The following is a 24265-nucleotide window of genomic DNA, read 5'->3' on the forward strand; positions in this document are numbered from 1 at the left end:
TGTGGTGTTTTTTGTTGTGTTAAAAATAACAACGCAGCGATTTCCAATTTGTTTCACACAGAATTCTAAAGCAGGTGCAATACTGAAATAAAACTTAGGGAGCGGAATAACAAAAAAAAATGTAAGAAGCTGTGTAATTTAAAAGCACAGGACATTGGAAAAACAGGGAGATACCCTAAAAAAAAAAAAAAAGCAATCCCAGCTTTCCTATATGAAGTCACAGTAGTAACGAGTGATATTTCAACAAGACAAAAGCAATTCTGCTCCTCAATTCAAATGACTCTGCTGAAATTGCTCATTTGCTCTCCTTTGGTAAGTGCTCACCCCAAGCAGCAGCGTTTACAAGTCTAAATGATTCCTCCAGCGTTCCACGAAAGATGCATTTAATAGCCTACTGCGTTCTTAAACAATTTAAATAATGGATCTTGTTCAAATTAAATTGCATGTTCTTCTACAGTATGATTTCTTTTTGAAAGTGGAAAGCGTACCTGCCTTGTGAAAACACGTAAGCTGCTTAAGGCTCAAACACAGGCCTCTTTCCACAGAATATGAACGATGTGTGGATATGCGCAGCGTTGATTCTTATCTATTTCCTGCAATGCACCACTGCAGCAGCGAATTTCACATGAGAAGAAGGGGCTTGCCAATACTGCAGCAGTGTATTCTAAGACGTAGTACAAAATCTATTACTTTACCTCACTATTCTCCCGTGTCAGCAAATCGGGGAAATGTTCTTAACCGTCCTATCAGGTAATGTATTGATCTAATCTGTGAGCACATGACTTGGGTAGCCAGGCAAGAAGCAAGCTGAACAGACAGACCTGCCCAGCACTGTGCAGAGAGCATTATTCAACTGCCTGTGCTGCAGGGAGATTCTGCCCTGTGTAACACTGCACAGACATCTGATTCTTCCTATGAAAACACGTGTGCTCTTGGGAAGTTTGCCACACTGCTTTGATGGAGATACTCCAAAAGCATCCTTTCAGAAAAAAAAAAAGAAAAGAAAATGAAACTTCAGGATACATAGATCGAAGTCCTACAGCTTCGTTTAGAAAAGCACAGATTTTTCAGCTCTAATTCTTTTAACCACCCTAAGATGTTCATAAGAAATGTTAACTTCCTTAGTCCACAAAGCCAAAGCAATTCTGAGACGGCTGGGAAATGCTACAGCACAAATTTTCTGTGGCATGACTTATTTATGAGATAAAATACACTCAGCAAAAAAGGAGATGAGTAGAAAATGAGCAGCAACCAAATGACTGAGTGCATCTATTAACAACTATTTGTTTTATAAAAAAGAAAAAATGCTGCAATGAATAGGGCAGAAGCATTGTTGAGCCTAACCAGAAAGGCAGCAGTATGGCAGGAAAATTCCTGCCTTTAGAAGCTCCCTATGAGCTACACACCATTCTGTCAAGACTTGAAGAGTTATTATGTATGACATTTTTATATCTGCTGTAGCTAAACAAGCCTATTGGTAGCACAGAAATTAACCCAATTGCTGAGGAATTTTCTGACAATTGTGGGTTTCGATTATGCATACAACAAACAAGTCATACAAGCCAAAGTCACTCTGTGCCATAAGAATAAAACTTCCTTTTTGTCTAACAGGAGCTGAAGACAAGTTCTAGTCCCCTAACAGTGTCCACAAGAAAAACTGTTACAAGACAATAAAATAAATCTCCCTTTCAGTTGCATGAAAGCTACACAGAACATTCGCTGCTCCTGCTTTCAAAGACCAAAAAAACTTTTACAAAATGCACATTCCCCCTTGAAATCCTACAAGAAACATAAGCTGACACAGAAAAGACTATTAAATTATATGCACTGAACAGTCATCACAGAAAAGTCAGTCCTACAAAACTGCACAGCAAACATTTTGTATAGAATCAGATAGAACATTCACAGGGTATGAAACATCAGTGCTTTCGCTTTCTTCACTAGGATGATGCATGATATCGACCCAAAGTGGGCAAACTAGAAACTTAGCTTTTCTGCTTCCACTGATATTAAAACCTCAGCATCTAAGGAAATATTCATGTTTATACAGCTACATATGTACAGGAGTACTGTAAGCCAAGCAGCACATTAGTGGCTGGAACATTCAGAGAATGAAAGCAAATTGAGTACGCTCACACAGAACGTGCTTTGATAATCTAGTAAGCTGAAGCTCTACTTCCTCATACCTCAGTACAAAACAAATTAATAATTCATTTTACAAGAGCAAAACACAAGGTCTTTAATTCACTGGAAAATTTTCAGGTGCATTCACAAAGCTGAAGTTATGGAGACGAGGCAGAAGTGGTCAGAGACCTGCAGCTCAGCCTCCAGACTGAAGATTCTCACAGATGGATGTTCTGAACCCTGCAGATATTCTTTGGTAACAGCTTTCCTAAGCTATGAGAACACAAGACAAATTTTGGAAGAAAAAATATATTCCATTTTTCACTCAAACTAAAAAGTCACGAAGATGAATGAAAGCATCTCCAGAAATAAAAATATCTGGGAAACAGGCATTCTTCTGACAATCCTGCATCCATTAAGGAATCTGCAAATTGCTGCAGTCTCAAAGATTAATTGTTAATTATGTGTGTAGGAAGGTGGGCAATAGCTCCTCAGTGAAGAGCTTCTGTCTCTTACTAGGATGTACAGCCAGTTATTTTGTTTTAACTTTTCATGATGCAGTTGGAATATTAACTTGTTTTGTAAACTAAGTTCATTTCACCTGAAGCCCAAAGAAATGAACTGGGGGCAAGGAGGAGAAGCAGTAAGATTGGTACTGCCTCTCAAGATCAGGGCATGTTTCTGATGGACAGAAAAGGGGAATCTCTGAAATGGGCTCAGGAAGAAAAACAAAACAAAACAACACATGGTAAAACCCACATAACACAACCCTCAATCCTGCCCCCTACCAGAAATGGAGGACACCCCCAAAACACACCATAGCTGCCACAACAAATACTTGCCTTTCTGTAGAAACATGGAAGTATTCAGTTCTATGCTCGCTCCCCCGAAACACACTATGTTAATTATCTCAAAGCCAGAATTCCATTAAGAGGGGAAAAAGCATTCTGTTATATGTGAAGCACCTTTAACCTTACCCAGTTATGTATTTAAACCGAAGATAGAATACAAAATCTTCACGTTTTGAGGTTAAGGTGGTCCTGTGTGGAACCAGAAGCTGGACTCAGTGATCCTCCAGGTCCTTTCCAACTCAGTACACTCCATGATTCCTGGCATGACAGAGCACTGCAAACACAGACCTGCAGCAGATTCAGAGCAGCAAGGACAAATGTTTCTCACTAGTTTCAGAGAAGTTGGGACAACAATCTCCTCGACATACTCCTATTTTCTTCCCGGTAATATCCAGCAATTCAACAATATTTTGTTTTTTTCCTTCCTAACAGCAGCATTAAGTAAAAATCCATACATTCTGTTCTCGCAGATGCCTGTAAGCCATTAACGATTACATTTCACATATCAGCATCAGAGCTTCATTCAGAAGACTCAGACAAATTTCAACACTGTGATTAAATTAAGAGTAGAAAAATCTATCCCTGACATTCTAAGTCTATTCTGCACAGTACTGAAAAGAATGCTAATAGAAGGGATTTTTTTTTTAATTACATGTAAAATTATGTTTTAATTATATATATGTATATATAAAGTGTAATTACAAATGCAACTATTTGTATCTTTTTGAGGGCTGTCAGTCATTTTGACTTCAGGAAACTTGTTTTGACACTGGTTGGGCTCAGTTTAATAAACATGAGGCAAACATGCAAGTGAATGGAGCTGACGTCCAGGCCCTAAATCTGTCCACTGGCATTTGTGTTAAGGAAAAAAATGTCTAGAGCCTCAGTGCAATGCAATTCTTTGACGAGCAATGCTGAGAACCATCAAATAGATGCAAGTCTTCATCTTGACCTAGCTCAGACCGCTGCCCACAAGGAAACGAGAACAGGGAAGAGTTTGTGTGCAGGTCAGGGGCTGCTCACCCTGTCAGCAAAGGGAGCAGCTTCACTGCACTGCAGCCTTAAACAATTTGAATTCACTGGATGAAAAGAAGCCTGTCCTGACTGCTGTAAGAATGAATATTCAGGCAGGGAAATGAAGAGGTGTTTTGTTGATAGGCTGGTTTTCAGTTTGGTTCGGTTTTGGTGGATACTACCTACCTCAAGCTTTGTAAGGCAGTTACACAAGATTAAGGAGCAATGAAAGGAAGGGAAAGCAGAAGCACAGAAGCATCACGTGGAAGGAGAAGCATAAGAAAAAAGACTTCAAGTTCTACAAATACACGAAGAACACTCTTAACTTTTGAAGACTTAAAAAACCTGATCTGCGACTACTTCAATATTGAGCTTTTATTTCATTCTTCTAATATGTATTCTTTCATTCTTAATTTGGACCAAGGGGTCCTTGAAGACCTTATGGGGTACTGGACTAGATGATCTCCAGAGGTCCCTTCCAGTCCCTACCATTCTGTGACCCATACCTGAATGTCAGAGGGCTGAGCTGCAGACTGTAGCAACTCTAGAAATAAACTCACAGGTAGCTTCCAGTAAGTGCAATCTCCTACAGTAAAATATTCAGAGATTTGACAAGAACAGATGCCCTGCTGACCAGGCCACTCCTTACAGTGGAGGCCTATTGCATACTGGCAACAGATCTCTCTTCCTACTTTCCTTGCTCTATAGAGGAGAAACCAAAACAGAAACAATGAGGTTTCTCCCTTTGCTATTTTACCAGCTATGTATTAAAGAGAAGTTTGCCCCTAAAAACCTTTCATATACCCCATGCTGTTCCAAAGGAAGGTGCTGGAAGGGCCACAGAAGGAAGCGTGAAAATTAAGCGAAGATAACATTACTTTCAGAACCAGAATCATTCCCTCCCCTTCTTTGATACCAAGTATGTGAGCTTATTCAGAGCCTTAAGCATGATACAGCCTGTCTGTATAAACACTGGTTTCTTTCTGAATTACTTATGTTTCCTAAAATCCTAATGCTACTTAATGCCTCTATTACAATATGAAAGATGGAAAAGGAAGACATTCTGCCTAAATGCTACCCAAACCCAGTGAGGGAAAAAAGAGATCCATCCTCATATCAGCAAATACAGAATATGCTAAACCTCCTTTTAAGTAAGTAAGAAACAAAGAGAGACTTTCACAGGGTAAAGACTTGTTCTACAAAACAGCTGGGGAGTTCTGAGAAGCACTTTGGATCACCAGCTCCAAACTACTCTAGGCAATCTTTTGAAAGGAGCACTGCTTTTACAAAAGGTGTTGAAAACCGCAGATAAGAAGTTTTCAAATACCCTGGGAATTACTGCAGTTCTTAAAACTGAAGTTCTGGAAAACAGGATCCGGCAACACGGAAAGCTTTGGACCCAACGCCACTTCTTCACTCCATGATGCACTCTTCTGGCACTACTTAAGCTCATAAGACACACATTACTTCACATCTGTGTAACAGAATGCTCTTCCAATTAAAGTACTAGAACACAAGTTACAAGACAGCAAAGGAAAAAAGCTTACACGAGTATTCAAACAATCCTCTCACCTTTCAGGTGTTCTATTAGCCAGAATGCCTGTGCCCTGCAGGCAAGAAAAAGTAGCATTCTATGTAACACGTAACAACTTCATCAAAAGTAAGTGGAAAATGTTAAAATTTCTATTAGAAATTTAATTTTGTTCGCTGCCAGAGAGCTACAAAAACAGTACTTTGATGTAGAAGACAATTTGCTTGTCAAACTTAATGAATTACTCCAGTTATTCTTTGATTAATCACATAAATTAAGAACATAGAGAAAAGGTTCTCTAAGAGAAGGGAGATTTCTCAGAAGTTTCCAGGCACATTCAAGTGTTTTTCATCAGCACTGTGAATCTGTGCACTGGCATTTCTCAGCAATGAATTAATTCCTGGGATGAAAGTGCTACTTCAGATACTGCAGTGATGGCAGTGGGGACTGAAGGACGGAGATGGGGGACAGTGCTGCCTACATGCAGTTCTAGGAGAGATGTGCTGGCTGTCCTCTGAACTTAAACTACTAGGAAAAACAGAGACAGTAAAATCCCCAAATAATATCCATTATAACATAGATAAGCAAGAAGGAATAGATATTTGCATACAAATTCAAGTTCTGTATGCCAACCCATTAGATTCTGTGCTTCAAAAAAAGAAAAAGTATCAATATAACTTGCAAAATAGGAGTAACTGCAAGATGAGAAACACATCAGCCCACTTCTTTCACACCATCCTTTTCCTCCATCAGTCGTACAGAAGAACTGTCCCTTACACTGATCTTATCAAATGAAAATACAGCATTATATGCATTCTGTGTATACATACATACATATACACACACATACAAATGTAATCATTCTGCTTAGAGGAGACAGAAATCCCAACTTCCTGCAAAGATGGCTTCAGAAGGTTCTGTATAAACTTTTAACATTGACTAAATATACAAAGCTCCAGGAAGTCTTCACAAATTTTACACACTATCTATATCTATGTGAACCCTGATATAGTTTGTGTGAAGGGAAAATGTATGTTATTGCAGAGGCCTTGCTCCATTTACATCTACTTCTATTAATGCTATGGACATTTGGCAGTTCTCATTACACATCTGGACAGAAGCTTATCAGTTTCTCTAAAAGCAGGCAGATCTTTCAAAAAGAAATAAATGCACAAAAACTGCAAGATGTTCATCAGCTGCAGAGAGCCTTCCGGAGCAACACACCAAATAAATCGGTAGTGGTTGGTGCTCCAGAAATAACGCTGCCTGCAGACCATGCTTAAAGAAGGGAATGAAGAGAGTCTGCTTGTGCAGTACAGCTGATTGCCAATAGAAATACTTGTGCAGATGAGACGGATGCATTCAGACGACAGTCAGAACTGCAGTTACTGCACGTCTGACAAGCATAAAAACCCAGACCTTAGATTCTCAGTGACATCAGCAAACACTGGGCTCACAGCACATCCGTTAGCACTAAAAATTAAGAGAAGTAGCATTTCACTTACCAAAAGATCATCTGTACAGCAGAGCTACAGAATGCTTTCAGAAAAAAAACTATTCAAATGTAATTTACAGTTTATCTTATCAGAAGAGTTCAAGAGTACTTGGGTGTGCATGCACTGTAACATAAAGCAGAACAGAAGAGACAAGTTGTATGAATAATTGTTTGATTCGAATAATCCATTTGGAATGCAAAAATCAGGTATCTGAGGACTCAAACAGAGAAGAGGTAAAGTAAAGAGAAGTAAGAAGAGGAAATACAATCAATTTCAGTTATCTAAGACCATCAGATGAGCAGAAAATAGGTTGAAATAACCAGAAGTCTGTTTAGAGATAGCAAATTGTACTGCAGTTCTTCAGAGAAGGGATTATTATTACCGGAAAGGATTTGCAAGCATTATCAGCCGGTCAGCTGCAACACCTTGAAATACAGATTTGCTATGTTTGATAAATATTCAGAACACAGCTCATCCTCACCAACCATTACACCGTGCTTTCAGCATAAAACAAGGTTTTGGAGAATTTACAACAAACCTTCCATTATCTCAGCCATAAATCAACTACAAAATTGCGTCCTTTCGTATTTTGCAAACCGGTCAAACTTTGTCTCTAACACTCAACACAAAAACGAAGCTTTTCCAAACAAAGTTGACTGAAACAATTGGGGAAGAAGCCTGACACTTCTGTGCCCTCCCTTATTCGTCTTCCTGAGGCACACTGTTGGAAGAGGCAAAGAACAGCACCCTAAAAGCACAGCAATGTGAGAAGCGACCACAACTCCGATGGCTCTGAAATGGACTCTCAGGGTACGGGCAGTGCAGCGGTGCACGCATTCACAAACACACTACCAGCTCTATTCACCTTGCGTTGAGGCAGTTTCATCTTTCCATCTTTACAGCAAAAGAAGATACTCTCTCTTCATGGGCAGCTAGACTCTGCTTCTACTGAGGAAAAAGAAAGTCAGAAACAGCAGCTATTTCAATGGACAGCAGTTCTGCATTCAGTAGGATTGAGGCAGCTCTTATGCTGGCAAACAGTTTCTTAAAGGGGAAAAGAAATTCAGAGCAACCATTAATATTACACAGTTAATAATAATAATAATAATAAGTTCCTCTTTAAACCAAAGAAGAGGAGACAGAACACCAACAGCCACATACATCTAAAGAAATGAACACAGAAAGATAAAGGGAAAAATAGTCCTGTACGTGGCCAGAGCACACTGCTCTGACAAAACATGGACAACCATGAATGTCTGTCAATTAACCTTTAAATCAGTGAACATGATCCTTAAGAGGGAGAGAAGGAAGATTCTGTATTACACTGGATACACACATCATAAGTATCTTGTATTACCATTCTCAGCTTCTCCTTCTCAAGGTTAAGCAAATTAGCATTGACTCTATTATCACGTTACTGTTGTTGGACTCATTTTTTATATACACATACACCATTGTTTGACCATACACACATACAGCCAAACAAAAATGTACAGTCACACAGAAATGAAATTAGCCGAAGGCAAAAATCCATCACAGTGATATTTTAATTTTAATTTAGACTTAAAAAAGAAAGAAAAAAAAAAAGAAAACTTGGAAATGTTTCTAGCAGCTGAAACGCCTGATTTACAACCAACAGCAGCACCAAAAGGAATAAACGCGTGTTCTTAAGGCTTCTAAACACCAAAACATTTTCTCATCACAGTTCTGTTCTCTGGTGATAAGAGATAAAGTTCTCTAGCACTCCTCCATGAGACTGGTATTGAAATGAGAAATAGTTTCTAAAGCCATTTACAGGAATTATCTGCATTTTCAGTAAAACAGCATAGATGAAGTCGCTGCGTGGGTAACACCAACACAGCTCAGAGTCAGAAGCACCACCAAAAAAAACACAATGCTGGGCACTGCCCCGCAAATGAGAGCTGGGCAAAGAAGGTTAACGAAGCACAGCCTCAGAACGAAGCAGCCACACTCAGCAAAAGGCTGCTAGCAAAATTAATAACATTAATGCTTTGTTCCTTCATCAGACACGAATCACAATTACAGTTTTATTGCTCCGTATTTTGTTCAAACATACCCTGGTGTACTTTGCCACAAATTTACACTTTGAAATCAACGGAGTAATTAGAAAAAAAAGCCATAAAAAATTAGTACATTGAGAAGTATTTCCATAATTTCTCTTAAGAAGTGATAAACAGACATTAGATACCACGAGCACTGCTTTTGAGGGAAGTAAAAATATACTCATTTGGTTTTCCAATTAAAAAAAAGGTATTTCCAACTGGCCTCCCATCAGAAAATATCCTGTTTGGAGGAAACAAAAAACCAAAGCAGGTTGGTGGCAGCAGCAGATCTGAGCTGCAGCCACACCAACACCTTCCAGCTTTTCAGACTGATAAAATTTGCTATTAAAGGGATTTGTATTTGAATTTCAGCACAGGCACATGCCAACAGAGGAAGCTATCAGTTACTTTTAAGATGCAAATGCACATGCTTTGCACAGAACGTAAGTATTTAAAATAACACCACCACTAAGGAAAAATGAAGGTTCATCCATGAGAATGATCTGTGTTCACACAAGCAGGAGGCTAAATCTACACAATAATTACTCCTGACATAATTACATACTCTGGGGAAAGGAAACTTGGCCAAGAGTGTCTGCACCAAGGACTCCTGCTGAGAATCCTGTGCAGGAAGAACTTCTGCCACATGCACAGGGCAGACAGAGCCAGCTGTACCACCAGGAGCACTATGGGCAGAATCAAGCCAAAACCATATTTCATGTTTGAGATATAAAGGCACTGTCACACCTGAACATAAATATCATTATTTTCTCTCCTTGTTCTTTCCCACACTATAAGAACATCAACAGTTTTCGAGAACTCTTAATTATTGCTCCCATCATACCAACAAAGGTTCAATGGCAGATGAGGGGTATGTTTTACAGTGTCCTTTACTAGTTTGTTTCCTTGTTTCCTAAAGGCAGATATACGCACCAACACTATCTGCTGGTTAGGGCACTAGCTGGTATACTAATGGCTCATTAAAACTCCAGACCTCTTCCTGAAATTAACAGAGTAGCAAAAATTTATGCATGCTCAACATTGGTAAAAAGAAAATGAAGATGCATCTGGTATTAAAAATAACCACAGTGCAATCTGTCTCATGCTAAGAACAGAGAACTCATCTTGCAGTTTGTTCTAAACAAACCCCCGTTCCTGCACTCACAGAAATGGCACCAGTAATTAATTTATCATACATAATGCACGTGGCAATGCAGGTTCCACCTCAATATATCATTCACTCAGACACGGCAGTGGGGGCCAGAAATAATACAGAGAATTCAACCCCTCTCTCATTAGCCAGCTCCAAAGGGAAATGCAGGATAAAGCTGGCTGAGTTTGTAAAACCCCTGCACACTGAAAAATGTCATCTAATAAACACACACGGACTACATCATCAGGATGGGAATAACAAGAGAAAACACGAGAGTGAAGGAGAAAAGGTGAATTCTTATACCTTCTACCTGAGCAAAAACCTGAATTGTATTGGCATACTTCACTTGAAAGAATAGTTAAAAGCTTGATGTATGAACAGGGGATTTTCAAGGAAACTATTACAATTGCAAATCAGTAATCTCACAAGGATGAGAGCAAAAGCATTAAATGAGATCCCATATAGATTTCTAGTTCTGATCTCTTGCTCTGTTTCTATGGTTATAAACACGCAGTGTTCTGTGGACAAATACATTGTCTATGCTTTACAGCAGGATTAGAAAAAGAATGCGAGAGCACTGCCTCAGGCCTTCTCAAGAGTATCTCAAGTTGCTTAAGAGCTATCCCTGCCAAGTAAAGAGGTGGTTCACCCAGTTCTGGTTTTCAAGAGTGCTTCTTACAATCTAGCGCTGCAAATAATTAAGACCAAGAACGTAAAATAGGGAAGGTAGCATGACACATGTAATACTTGTGACGCTGGAGCAAACCTTCCTGACCTCATTTCTGCTGGATCTTGACCTACAGGAGCGCATTCAGAATAATTTAACTTCCACAGCAACTTCCCTAAAAAGTAAGATACAATGGAGTTATCAGTAATGCAACACTTCACCACTGCACATAATCACACTGATGCTGGAAATATGCTGGGAAAAGCATCAGTCAGTTTACCTCGTACTGAACAATGGCAAGCCTCGCTTCCCTGCTAATCAATCAACACTGTCTGCAGGATGTTGTGGGTTCTCCCCCCCCCTCAGAAGTTCCACACTAAGTAACCTACATTTATCAGCAGCATGAGAGCAAATCTTAAGTTGTTCTGGGTAATCTTAGATAGTGGACCAAAAAGCTATTTCCCTTTTCATAGCCCTACAGCATCCCAGAGACAGAACAGCCCCTGGTGTGGATGCCCCCACAATACTTACAAGGGATAGATGTGAGCAAGTAACAATGGTGACCTCTACTCTGTGATCTGTGTTACAACACCATCTTCCAATTAGCCCAAATAACAATATAGCCTCTATAAGTTATAGCCATAAATAGGAGGGGTAAGATATGTTTCTTCTGTAAATGCCCAAGGATACATTCGAAGTAAGGTCACATTAGAAGAGTTTAACCTAGCTGAAGTAGTCTCTTAGAGGCCAGCACCCAGATATACCAGTTGCTGGCAAGTAAGAAGTAGCTCTCAAAACGTCTTTCAGAAAACTGTAAAGATATGGGGACAGGAAAAGTTACAATTCCTCAGAATCAAACCAATCTACTAGCACATTTTTAAAGAACATGTAAAGCTTTCACAAAACCTAACGACTGCAAACCACACAACCAAAACAGCACAGGGGGCACTGTTCAACTCCCTTTTCAATTCCACCCAACCTACCTTAAAAGCCTTCTGTCCTTTTCAGCCCAAACACCAAATACAGCTACCCTGGAGGCACAACCAGAAGTTCATCCACCTCTTCACTCATGCACCACAGGAATGCGTTTCACTGGACAACAGTCTTTCTCCCCAAAGTCAGAACAACCATAAACAGGTGGAAGGGAGGCTGGCTGCATGAGTTTTACAGCACATGGCTACGCAATAAGACTCCTGAAATAATTTTCTCTGGTGAGCATATAGCCAACATATCTGGCAAGAAGCAACTTTAAGCATGTGTTGCTGTGACAGCACTGAATTATCACCCCAGTCTGCAGCAAGATTAACACTTACAACCTTGGCACGAAGAGCAGCGTGCTCAGACAGTGCCAGGAGCAGCACTGTGGGATTGGACCTGAAAGGGTGAACATGCAGTAAAGAGTTAATAGCATTTATTGCAGACATTAGCCTAAACTGTAAACAAACTGACAATTTTGAGGGAGAAAGGCAGTGTACAAATGAAGAAGGCCATCAAGTGAAACTCCAGGTATGGAAGGAGAAAGACACTGCCTATAACGGAGGATACGCTCCAAAGAAGAGTTACAGAGGAGAACAGCCCAACAGGCTCCTGGCTAATGTAGAAACATCTGAGCATCCAGACAAACCAACTTGACATGACGTTCACTGCTCCAAAAACCACAGGCAATCTGTGGAGAGAAGCAATCAATGCAATATGGAGCATTACTCACACCTACCTACAGTGTCTGTCAGACCTGCGTCCCGCAGCACCACGTGCCATTACCTGCAAGTTACACGTGGAACAAAGCCAGCTCCAGCCTCACAGGAGGTCACAGCTCACATTACACCAAAACCAATGGCACCACAGGCTGCTGCCTGGCAGACTCACAGCCCTCCACCCCTTTTTTCCAGCAAACGGTCCACAAAGAGAAGAAACCTGACAACAAAGCTTCTTACTGGAAGTTTAATAAAAAAAAAAATACAAGCAGAAGAAAAGCCACAAAGCCGAGGAAATCGTGGTGCCACCTCCTTCCTGCTTGTAGCCTCATCATATTGAGACCTCCTTTTGCTTTGCAAAATTGGCAGAGCTGTAAAGCACAACTTCTGCTCTGTGATCTCATCTGAAAGATTTTTTCCTATGAAGAGATTCCACCAAGCATCAGCTACACCTACAGCGCAGCTTTAGTTTGTGCCAAGAACAAGAAGAAATATAAAATATTAACACTGATAGAATTGATTTCACAGATTAAGTGTTCTAATCCCAAGATCTTAACTTGAAGGAAATACTGAAGCCCCAGAAGCTAAGCTGCATGACTCGCAGCATATGAATAGGTGAGGCTGTGGGATTTGGTGCTGAGGAAAATCAGGACAAAAGGATTCGACCTGTTAAAAAATAAAGATACTTGAATTTACTATTAGTACAAACTGGATACAGAAGTACGCTTACAGCGACAGGAACAGCTTGATGGCATCACATGTACCTCAAGTAGATACAACAGACCTCTGAACTCTCAAATGAGAGAATATTCCAGTGAATTGCATTATAAAACGTATTGAAAAATTGTAAGCAAATGATCAGAATTCATCCCCTATCTTGCTAGGATGTTTAGATTCCCTGAGATTTAAAGCATCACCATGTAACAATGCGGCAAAAACATCCAGCAAAGAGGAGTAATCACTGAGCTGAAGCAGACTGTTAATTGAAGTCAGCTTGGGATAATCTGCTTTGGAAAGGAATCAGGGAAGCACACCTAGAGCTCTGAATGCTGGCTTTCAATGATAAAGTCAACACTATTGGATGGGAAGACCAAAGCTCATCTAAGGGCACAGCTCCATGCACAGCACCCACAGGTTTCAGTCCCCTGGGGCAGAGTTCTACCCCTTCATCTTCACTGGACTGCTCCAGAACACAACTTGATGAAGCACCACCTCATTCACAGCCTTCACATGAACCGCACTCTCTGCTGCAATCTACAACCAACCACTCAAAGGAACAAAACCAAACAAACTTTATCAATTCCAACAAAAACTTACTGCACTGTCTCCAACAGCAAGAGATGCTATATAAGGAGAAGACATGAGGCAATGCTTCATGTGGCCCATCCACCTACAGCTCTCTCCTCCAGCACAGTCACTGGAGGGGCAGGTGGAGGGCAGGGCCGTTCATGCTGGGCCCATGGTACCACCCACATCCTCCTGCAGGCTGACAGGTTGCGTTGCTTTGGTTTGTTTTTCATTCTCAAGGACTGCACACTGTTCTGAGGAGATGAAAGCCTTTTTACATACTATTGTATTGAGTTTATTGGCTTATTTAGATCAGATACTTGAAGAAATCTGACAAAAATAATTTCCACCCCACCCCCCCCCAGGCTAGAGGTCAGAATCTTGTTTTATATCAACTATCTGTGCAGCAAATGCTATCAGAGTAAAATCCAGGCTTGACAGCTATCTTGGGCTGCTGGATTAGAAGTGTCATCTGCATTAACGAGGCAATGAGACTAATGCCTTCTGGGGCAAGAGAACGATGAAGCATCAGGTAGTTTGCATCTCTGAGCTCCGCCAGAAAACATCTCCTGTTTGAGCAGCCATCAGGTAATAGGATTCTTCAAGGTGTTTCACACAGTTGCTACCTTCACCTGCACTAGATTGAAATCAAACGCATGTTTTTTCACAAAGAACATCTGCAGGTGAGGCTGTTCTGCTGCTGCTGGAAGACTGCTATCCTGGAGTTCATTCCCAAGTATGAACAGAGCTGCAGGGCTGAGTTGGACCAGGCCTACCTACTGCAGCACCAGCTACACATCACTCCAGTTTTCTGCAGAATAACTTTCTGTGAGAACTAGAAAGTCACCTCAAAAAATGAACTGATAAAAAGTTCTGAAACCTCCCATTTTGAGCATGCTTAAAGCAGTTCCTCATGTAGCAACATGAAGGGTATTTTTAAAATAAAAAAGAAAATGCATCAGTGTTAACAGCAGCATTATTCAGTAGTGGAGGAAAAAACAGGCAGCATTGTAGCAGCTCAACATTAAGTTATTGATCTGATTGGTTGTACAAGCTGCAGAATGCAGCATAAAACTAGGAGAAAAAAAGAGGTGCTAACATACTCAAAACACATCAAAAGCCAAATCTCATAGCACGCATCCCAGAAGCAGAACCCAGGGCTCTCCCAGCCCTCCCAGGCTTTCCCAGCCCCAGAGGGACAAAGGCAGCACCAGCCCTGACCCTGCCCTGGTGGGGCTGTGGGTGCCCACACCTCTCCCTGACCCCAGGACGCACTGGGCTCTGCGCTGCTCCTGTGCCTCCATCTGCCACAGTGATCCCCCAGGGCTGCAGCCAGCTGGCACCGTTTGGAACGGCCTTCAGGCTGCTCTAGACTGCACAAGGGAGTAGGCCAGAGGAAAGCCAGTACCATAAATAGCTAATTTACAATCCCATTATCCCATCCTCCTCAACTGTATGCGGCACGAGCGAGCCACGTGCTCCATGACCAGATAGTTTAAACAAGAATAATATCACCATCATTATTCAAGAAAGTTAAAACATCTTAACAGGGTTTGATTATAAAGGATAAAATCTGAAGTTAGAGGCGGGCCTGTTAAAGAGGGAAACAAGTGCTCATAACTTGATTACACAGAAAAACACTATTCATTTCATTAAATTAAATGTAATGCAAAAAGCAGATTTTCTGTAATAGCTGATCACAAATTGCAGGCACTCTACACTCTCTGGTTCATTTATTTTTCACAAGGAAACTGGAGCAGGAGCAAATTATTTGCATACAGGAAAAAGTTCTCACGACTACACAACAGAGTAGTTTCACCTCTCCAACTCAGCACGTTAGCACACCCGCAAAAGCAACCACAGCATGAAAGCTGGAAGCCAGAGAGCCACAGAAGGTTGGGTTGGAAGGGACCTCACAGCCCCTCCAGCCCCATCCCACCGTGAGCAGGCCATCCCCACCAGCTCAGCTGCCCAGGGCCCATCCACAGCCTCAGGCACCTCCAGGGATGGCGTGCATCAGCAATCCCAGAACCTTGGGTTCTCTCCCATCTTCCTCCCCCTCCAGCTACCAGCTGTGCAGCCTCCCATTCAACCCCACACTGACACACAGCACATTTCCAAGGCAGATGAAATATTAAGAAAAATGGCTTTTTCCCCCCAACTTTATCTCTTGGCCTTTCTGGTCCATGGCACACGTGCACCACACGGTGTGACAGCGGTAACATGCAGACAGGTGCTGGTGATTCCTTACACTGCTAAGGAAAGGCAGACCCACAGCCAAGGCACTGGAATTTCCCAGCAGCCAATCTTCAGCAGTAAGCACAGAAAGCTCCAAACTTCCCATCTCTTGCTCCTCCAGTGAGTCACCGAGCCACAGAACATCCCGAGTTGGAAGGAACCCATAAGGATCATGCAGTCCAACTCTTGGCGCCACACAACACCAACCATAATCCAAATCCTGTGTCTGAGAGCACTGTCCAGACACTCCTCGAGTCAAATACTGCCTGGCTACTGCACATCCCTACCGAATCTGAATGCCTCTTTTTCCACTCAAACCATTTGCCAATTCCAGCACACATTTGTGGCTCGCTAACACCCACAGGTATCACTAGTTTTTACACACTAACTCAAGCATTTAAAGTCAGTCAGATTTGCTTATTTTTTTTTTTTCCTCCTTGCCATCATTTTTCTGTGTTCTTTTTACCACTGCTCAAAATCATTTGTTTGCAAAACAGCTCTAACCCAGAGGTACAAGGTGCTTACAGAACTAAACTGCTTGCTTTACAATGAATTGCTGTAATACAGTCGTTCTTCAGGCTACTGCTGAACTGGAGTTTCCAGCTGAATGCTTCTTCTACAGTCAGACTTCTGCAGAACACAGCCCTTCAAGGAAGACAAAACTCCACCTCCTGCTGCCCAAAATCTTTCAGAAAGGGCCTGAAAAAACAGCGCTCCAGTTATGACACGTTCCTGGGAGTTCAGATGTATCATCATCTCTTCCCCTCCATTTCCTTTTAGCTAAATACTTAACCACGTGGATGGACAAAAACATTATTTAGCACCATAAAGTGAGCTCATTAATGCTCCACGTGCATTATTCATTTTTAAACTTGGCACTATTTCACAAATACACACTGCTACTCCATGCATTTATGAACTCTGGAAACACTCCACAGCACTTTGTGCTTCAGGCCCCTTCAATTAGCAAACAAGTGATGGATAGCAACTCCTCTGCATGTGCAAGTCTGAATCGATTCTGATAACTGAATCAATGCAGAAAGCTGGAAAGAGATACAGACAGAAAAGTGGATTCACTGGGGGCATCACAAAGTCAAAAGTTACAGAATTACTACGTGACAACAAAAATCATTACAGGTATTAATATAAAATTCTCCAGGACGAAGTTTAAGTTCAATTTCCTCATGGAACAGCCTTACAGTGACAGAAAAAAGCCTTGTTCCTCTTTACACACAGAACTCGTGGAACTACTTTTACTCCTTTGCCTGTTCTGCTCTCTACATCACTGTTAAGATCACCCCACCACCATGAGCACAAACTGCTGTCAGGAATTAGCAAAGAATTAACACAACTTTTAAACATACCTAATAATTAACAGGGTGGGGGGGAATACCTACTAAGCAAGCATGACAAATCTGCAATGCATAGAAAGCAATGGCTATGTGAGGATTTCACCCTGCTCAACAGCAGCCAAGCAGGATAGCAATAAAGTTTAAGAACAAAATTGGGCACTACTACGAGGATAACACAGCACAGCAAGGCAAAGAAAAACATACAGCCCTAAGACAAACGTTGCATTTGTCACCAGAGGGCACAGGGTCACAGAAGCTCACCTAACACCAGCGAGGTACTGGAATGAGTCAGCTATCTCAGCTGTCTTCACTTACAGAGTTGTCATACATCTGGCGCAAGATAAATCCTACTTTTATTTGGCAAGTTTATCCTAAAGAATGTCCTTTAAAATCTAACTTGTGTGTAGGAACACATCTGAATGCATAGGGAGGGAAGTGGAAGAATGGCTTTTTAGTTTGGGGAATGACTGCGATGCCAGCAAGTAAACGCAAAGACAAAGGTTACGGATGCTGTTTTCTCTCTCTGCACCAACAAACATTGCTCTAAGACAATTCATGCCTGCACTTCATAGAAAACAAAAGCAAAACGTACACGTATGTCTTGACATTAAATTCAGAAAGATAAATCTAAGTGGTCTTTTTCTGTAGGGATTTGGCCTCAGATGCACACAGCTGAGTGAAACTGCAGTGCAATCACTACGGATGGAACACAATGTCACATCGGTGTCTGATACCCCCATCAACCACACCACCCAACTGTATCCAAACATTACAGGGCCTTTTGTGGGGTCAGGCAACAGGAATCATTGTTATTTCTCATTTTGTAATTTTTAGAGTTATACATATTACTTTCTAAATAGTGAATTGACATGTGCATGAACTAGAACAATTAGTTTAACATACGGGGCCAAGAGCTGCACCACTTCTAGCTGTACTCCAGGAGAGAAGTATAACAAAAGATTTTTCTAACAATCTCTTAAATGAAACCCAGATTAATCATCTCTACAATTTAATTCTACATAAACACATCTCGCTGAATAAATGCAAGTGGCAGCCAACCACCAGTGCACAGCAGCATGGCAGAGGAGCAGGGCTGGGGTGGCACATGAGCTCTTGTCACGCTCACCATGAAGGCAGCACCAAGCTGAACCAGCTGCTTCTCACCACTGCTGATACTGCGAGGATGTTTAATAGATTTGACATGTTTATTGCTGTCAGCATTTGTTACAGGACATCACAATTTGCCCTGGCCCCAGTATTTAAGCTAAAAAAGATACTGCATCTGATAAACATGTTGCAAAAAACTTCTGGTACCATGTCACCCTTCCTGCAGTGTCACCTTGCCCAGGACCCAATTTTTTCATTTGATGACAGATTTAGCACACTGTGGACCTTCACAGGAGTGTTTCCCAGGGATGGGCTGGCATCACCAACTGTGCACAAGACAGACAAGCAGAGTCATGTTAATTTCAAGCTCCATTAAGCACAGGAAAGGAAGAAGGCAAAAAAAAAACCTCTTTACCAACTTGGAAAAGCAGCAGAGACGCACAAAAATAATGGGAATTTTCAAGTAGTGTTACAAATAACTGATGAGCTTTGAGAAAACCTCGACTAATGCTCTGCACAACTAGATGGCTGCAAAAAGACTGAGTATTTGCTTTATTTCAGACACAAAAGATTGTGAGGAGACAGACCTGTTTGCTAATCTGTTACCTACTGATAAAGTGAATCTCAGGTTACTTTAAGTCAACTGGTGTCTGGTAACAGCTCACTTTGCTGATTATCAAATAGGTCTTGAAATAGATAAAAGTGAGTATTTTTCTAAAACAGGAGATACCATCACAGCATGGGCTGCCTTAGCACTGAGGCAAACCAGGCACCACTCTGAAGCTGCTATACAAGCTGCACTAATGTGGTACCACTGTTTGGAAATGTGTTCTGAATCAGACAGAACGGAGGTTAACTTTGCAGTGACTCACTCCTACAACATTGATTGTACTAGCAGCAAAGTTCTCTGAAATTAAGCAGGCTGTACATAAAGGACTGCCAAATCAATATGCAAAAGAATACAACTACCAAGACGCAGCTTTCAACCAGTCAGAATACATCTATCAGCTCCTAGAACTGCTTCTGCTACAGGAAGGTTCCCAACTCAGCCCTCCTGGGTAACATATGGCCCTCCCTACACTCCAGGGCTGCTTGCTGACAGCACAGGCCGGGCTCACACAGCAAACCCTCATGTCATCACAGCCTTTCCCTCACTTAGCTCCACTGCCCATCGGTTAACAAGAGGCTGGAGATGGCTGCTCAAGGCACTTCTTGCTGTCTCCACATCCAGAGAGGCTCTAACAAAGATGACTCTCCTGTAACAACATATTTCTAGCAAGTCCAGCAAGACACATACAGGTCACCTTCAGATTGCCTTTCCTACTGTGTTGCTACAACTGATAAGTAAGCAAAAAACCATATATATTTCTCCACACTTTCAATGCTGTCATGCATCAGAAATACTTGGAGAACCAAGAATTACCATGAACATACAAGAAGAAAAAAAAAAAAAAATCAAGCAGGCATCAATCAAAGGAAATTTAATAAACGGGTAGCAAGAGCTCTATGCCTACCCACCTACCAGGAAACAGGAGCAAGAAATCTCAGCCCCACGTCAATCATGCAAAAACCAAGGAAAACTTATGGGTGCTAGGTTTGATATGAGAAACACAAGCATTACAACTGAGTTCATCTTTCTCTGGTTGAAAACAGATGAGCCATCACAAGGTTTACACTAACATTTACTAAAGCTTTTTTTTTTTTTTTCTACAAAGCAGGATCCCCAGAGCACGTCCCAAAGGAACTGAACTGAACTTTTGTTTGCTTAAAGATTCAAGGAGTAGTAAGTCAGAAGAAGCCACGAGCAGCAGCCTGCACTGTCCATCTGCAGCATTCACCCACTGACTTGTTCCTCTGCTCACCAAGACAGAAAATCCTCAAAAGAAAGAAAGAAGGTAGAAGGTTCAGAAACGATTTGCAGCTCCAGTTTCACGTTAGTGCTACAAATTAAGGCCTGAAACAAAAATGAGGATATCAGCTAGCCTTTGTTTGGAGTTTAAAGCTTTGATGGCTTAAAATAAAGCTCAACAGATAGTCCAACAACTAAGCAAACCAATTTTGCTCTGCTTGCCTTCACACAATTAGCAGTCATTCTGGTTTTAGAGCTCTGAAGATTTCAGGAGGCTTGTAGCAAATAAGATCACTGACTTCAGACAAATTTAAAGAGATGCCACAACTACCCCCAAAAAAGCAACCTGGCTATCAGCAAACTTTTACTCCTGATATGGCTGCAGAAGGAAATACAAGTTCCTCCATACGGAAGTAGTCTTCTTTGCTCTTTTGTCTCCCCATTCATATCAAAAAGAAATAGAGAACTACTATTCATTAGTCAGCCTCAACGATAGGATCTCCATAACCTTTGTACCAGACTGCGTGTGTTGATCCGAGAGCAAGAGAGACAAGTAAGGATTCTGTAAGTCCTGATGGTTCTGAACCCACAGCCCCAAAAATATTATTCACGACCTTAGAGTTCGTGGCACGAGACCAATCCCTAACCTTTGGCCAAGAAACCAACTATTTCTTTATACAAACATGGTGTAGGACACACAACAGGCATGACCACCAGTAAGAGCAAGGACCTGTATTACAGTCCTCTCCAATGCCAGAGACATAAATGCAGCACACCACTGCCAGTCTGGCTTTGCTAACAGAAGTCCACGCGTGCAAATCTAATGCCTGGGTATCTCACATACCACTGACTGCATCTGCACAGCAAGAGGAAAGAGAGCATTACCTTCAGCAGGTTTAAAGACCTTTTCACTCCTCAGATGATAAGAACTACAGAAGATTGCTCATTTATGAGACCTCCCAAACAATGAAGACTGCAGTTGATTCTGACACTCCTTATGGGCCCTCAGGGAAAAGGCAGTCCCCACGACACATGGCAAGAACATCCTTCCTGAGTGAACCATAGGTCACATGGGCAGACAAAGTGAGTAGGCAGCTGAAAAAGAGCTTCTTGAATCCTGGATTCCTCTGTTAAATTCTCCATAGGATTTGTAATCCAGAAGTCTAGTGCATATGCTAGAAGTATTAAAGAAAAATTAATAAGGACATTTTAGCTTAAGAAATCAAAATACTGAGTTTGAGAAGGCTGCACAGCTTAGTAAGGTTTCTTACCCATCTCTCAGCATTTGCCTAAACAACACTTCCCTGTTCCTGGACAGGTACGTGGGGCAAGGCTGCAAGGAGAAAGCAAGCACACCTCAGCTGGCACTCAGAGGAAAGTCCCAGCACCAGCTCACCCTCTGAACATAAGGTCATCTTAGCCAAGAACTTAATGCAGCAACATAGACTGAACCACAATACTCGCTACTGAAAATATGACACAGCATTTATTTGTTGAGAGATTTTTTTTCCCCTCAAACATTTAAAAAAAAATGAACCAAAGTAATTTTAGATTCCAGTAGCTATGAATTAACTCTCAATGAATTACTAGGACACACACGAAGTCAGAAGCGCATACACGTGAACGAGGAAGAGATCTATAGACAGTTCATCACCTACATTCAAAAATGTTTCTTCATACCTGAGAGCAGCAATAGCCTGGAGTGCCCATGCAAACAGAGAATGACAGAAGAACAAGAGAAGTTCTAAAATGTAAGGAAAGAACCTAGAACGCACTCAGCATCAAGGAGAGCAGAGCAGACAACCCCCAACAGCCCATTATTCTTGGATCTGCTGTCAGAAGCACAGAACAAACATTCTGACATTTCAGACAGGACCTTGTGCCTATCACAACTGCGCTCATGACCACCAGATCACTCATGTCATCGAGCACCTTTTCAGAGCAGTGATAGCAAGAACCATTCAGAACTAGGCAGAGAGCTTTCCTCAGAGGTATGTGGTCAAGCAGGACAGAACTGAACTGTAAATGCAGCAGCCCTTCAAGTACTGAAGCCATTACCTACTAACTCCAAGACAACGATGCATCTACACGTCCAAACGCGCTCTGATGGAGAACTGAAACTGTTCAGCACTGCAAAACTGATTTTTCTCATCTGTAATTGTAAAGGAATAAGCAAAGCTTTTGAAGTGTGACTCCACAGACAAAAAGGGAAAAGCTGATCCAAAAGGGCTGGCAGTAATTGTTCTTAGCATCTTCTGTCTGGTCTGTAATTCCTGCATGGGAAGTAGTGGCGTCACATTTACCTAAGTAACGCTACAAGAGGTCCTTAAGGATGAGGTATTTTCTGCACCAAAATACTCCAGGTAAAGCCCATGACCATGAAGGTGATGGCAAAGCTTGTATTCATGTATCCATTCAGTGCATTATATCACAAATAAATCAAGTCACTGATCAAAGTCCCAAAGCCAAGACGACCAACCCCAATTTTCTGCCACTTTACATGAGTGCCGAAAGCTGGTTCTAGCTCCTAATCGCCATTACCACAACTTCAACACCTGTTCTTCAGACTTCTTCCTCTAGCCCTTCTCCTATTCCACGCCTCAAACAACACAACGCTCAGGTTTTGTCTTCCCTTAGGCTTTACCAGCAGCAGCACGTTTGCATTACAGCAAAGCTCTGCCTACAACAGCACGTAGCACAACTGCTGCACTCGCTGCCTCAGCCACAGCGCAGAAAGCTACAGCTCAGCCCCTGGATGGAGGCAGAACACCACTTTGGAAGCTGAAATCCCACTGCTGACAATGCTTTGGAAGCAAACATACCCCCAAACCCAGCATTAACAAAGGTGTACTCGTAATTACCTCTTCCTTCTGATTGAGAATTCAAATATAGGTACAGGAAATGGCTTTCCAACTACAAACAGCGCTTTGCAGCTATTTTATTAAAAACGCCGGATGTGAAGAACGCTGAACTGAGGGCTACAGCTCGTAAAAGGTTATTCTCAGGAAAGGTACGTATTAAAAACAAATAGCAAGCAGCAAGAAGTGTCAAAATGGTCTTCCAAAGCATAATGCAGTAAGCGGTGTAAGTAAAACAGGAGCAGCGGACACTTTCTGCCCCCTGCAGTTCCTACTGTTATGTGGATATTTAAGACAGCCCTAGGAGGGATGGAACATTAGCAGCCCAGAGACCCAACAATTTCACATCTGGCTTCCAAGCACCAACAGCCAAAACGGTTGGGTTTGCTTGTTGTTTTACAGCTAAGTTCATCTGAATAAGAGTTAAATTAATCAATGCTTCCATTAATGATCAACTACATATTGTGAACGTTTGCTGTGCAAAATGAAGGATGCAACCGTGCCTGGTTTTTGCAACAGAAAATGAGAATCAGCTTCTACCAAACCTTTATTTGACTTCATCGCTTTGATTAGAGCTAAGAATGAGAATTCTCACCAAGAAATATTTGGTACCCTCACCATGTCAGGGCTGTGCTCCTAACATACACACACTGTGTGTATGTATATATAGAGACATATATGATCTTCTGTAAAGGACAGTGGGTTATTTTCTAGTTATCACACTACATGCCCCAAACCAGAAAATGCTGCTATGAAGTTTGACACGTAAAATATCTATGGGATATACATGGAGAGCAAAGAAAAATTCCACAGGGGAAGGTTTCATATCCACGTATAGGAGATAAGCACCGTAGTTGTTCATATACTACCTTCTACCTTTATGAATACAGGAACTTATCCCAAATCCAGATACACAAAACGCTCCCCTGTATGTGATGATTTACTCCCACACATCTCAGGCTGGCCGAACTCAGAATCCAA

The 24265-nt window shown here is 41.6% G+C and overlaps 1 protein-coding gene across 3 annotated transcripts in view; it reads right to left on the minus strand.

The window, feature by feature from the left end:
• USP22 (ubiquitin specific peptidase 22) overlaps positions 1–24265 on the minus strand; it is an 87968-nt gene that overhangs the window by 61863 nt on the left and 1840 nt on the right. Inside the window, exon 1 of one of the 3 annotated variants that reach the window (XM_031606516.2) lies at positions 7882–7967. The exons of the other annotated variants lie outside the window; for them this stretch is intronic. Within the exon in view, the coding sequence (XP_031462376.1) occupies positions 7882–7902 (21 nt within the window). The 5' untranslated portion in view covers positions 7903–7967. Of the gene's footprint in view, positions 1–7881; positions 7968–24265 lie in introns of those variants that run through there. 3 annotated transcript variants of the gene reach the window in all.

Source organism: Phasianus colchicus, chromosome 16, assembly GCF_987193195.1.
Source record: "Phasianus colchicus chromosome 16, bPhaCol1.hap1.1, whole genome shotgun sequence".
Lineage (NCBI taxonomy): Eukaryota > Metazoa > Chordata > Aves > Galliformes > Phasianidae > Phasianus > Phasianus colchicus.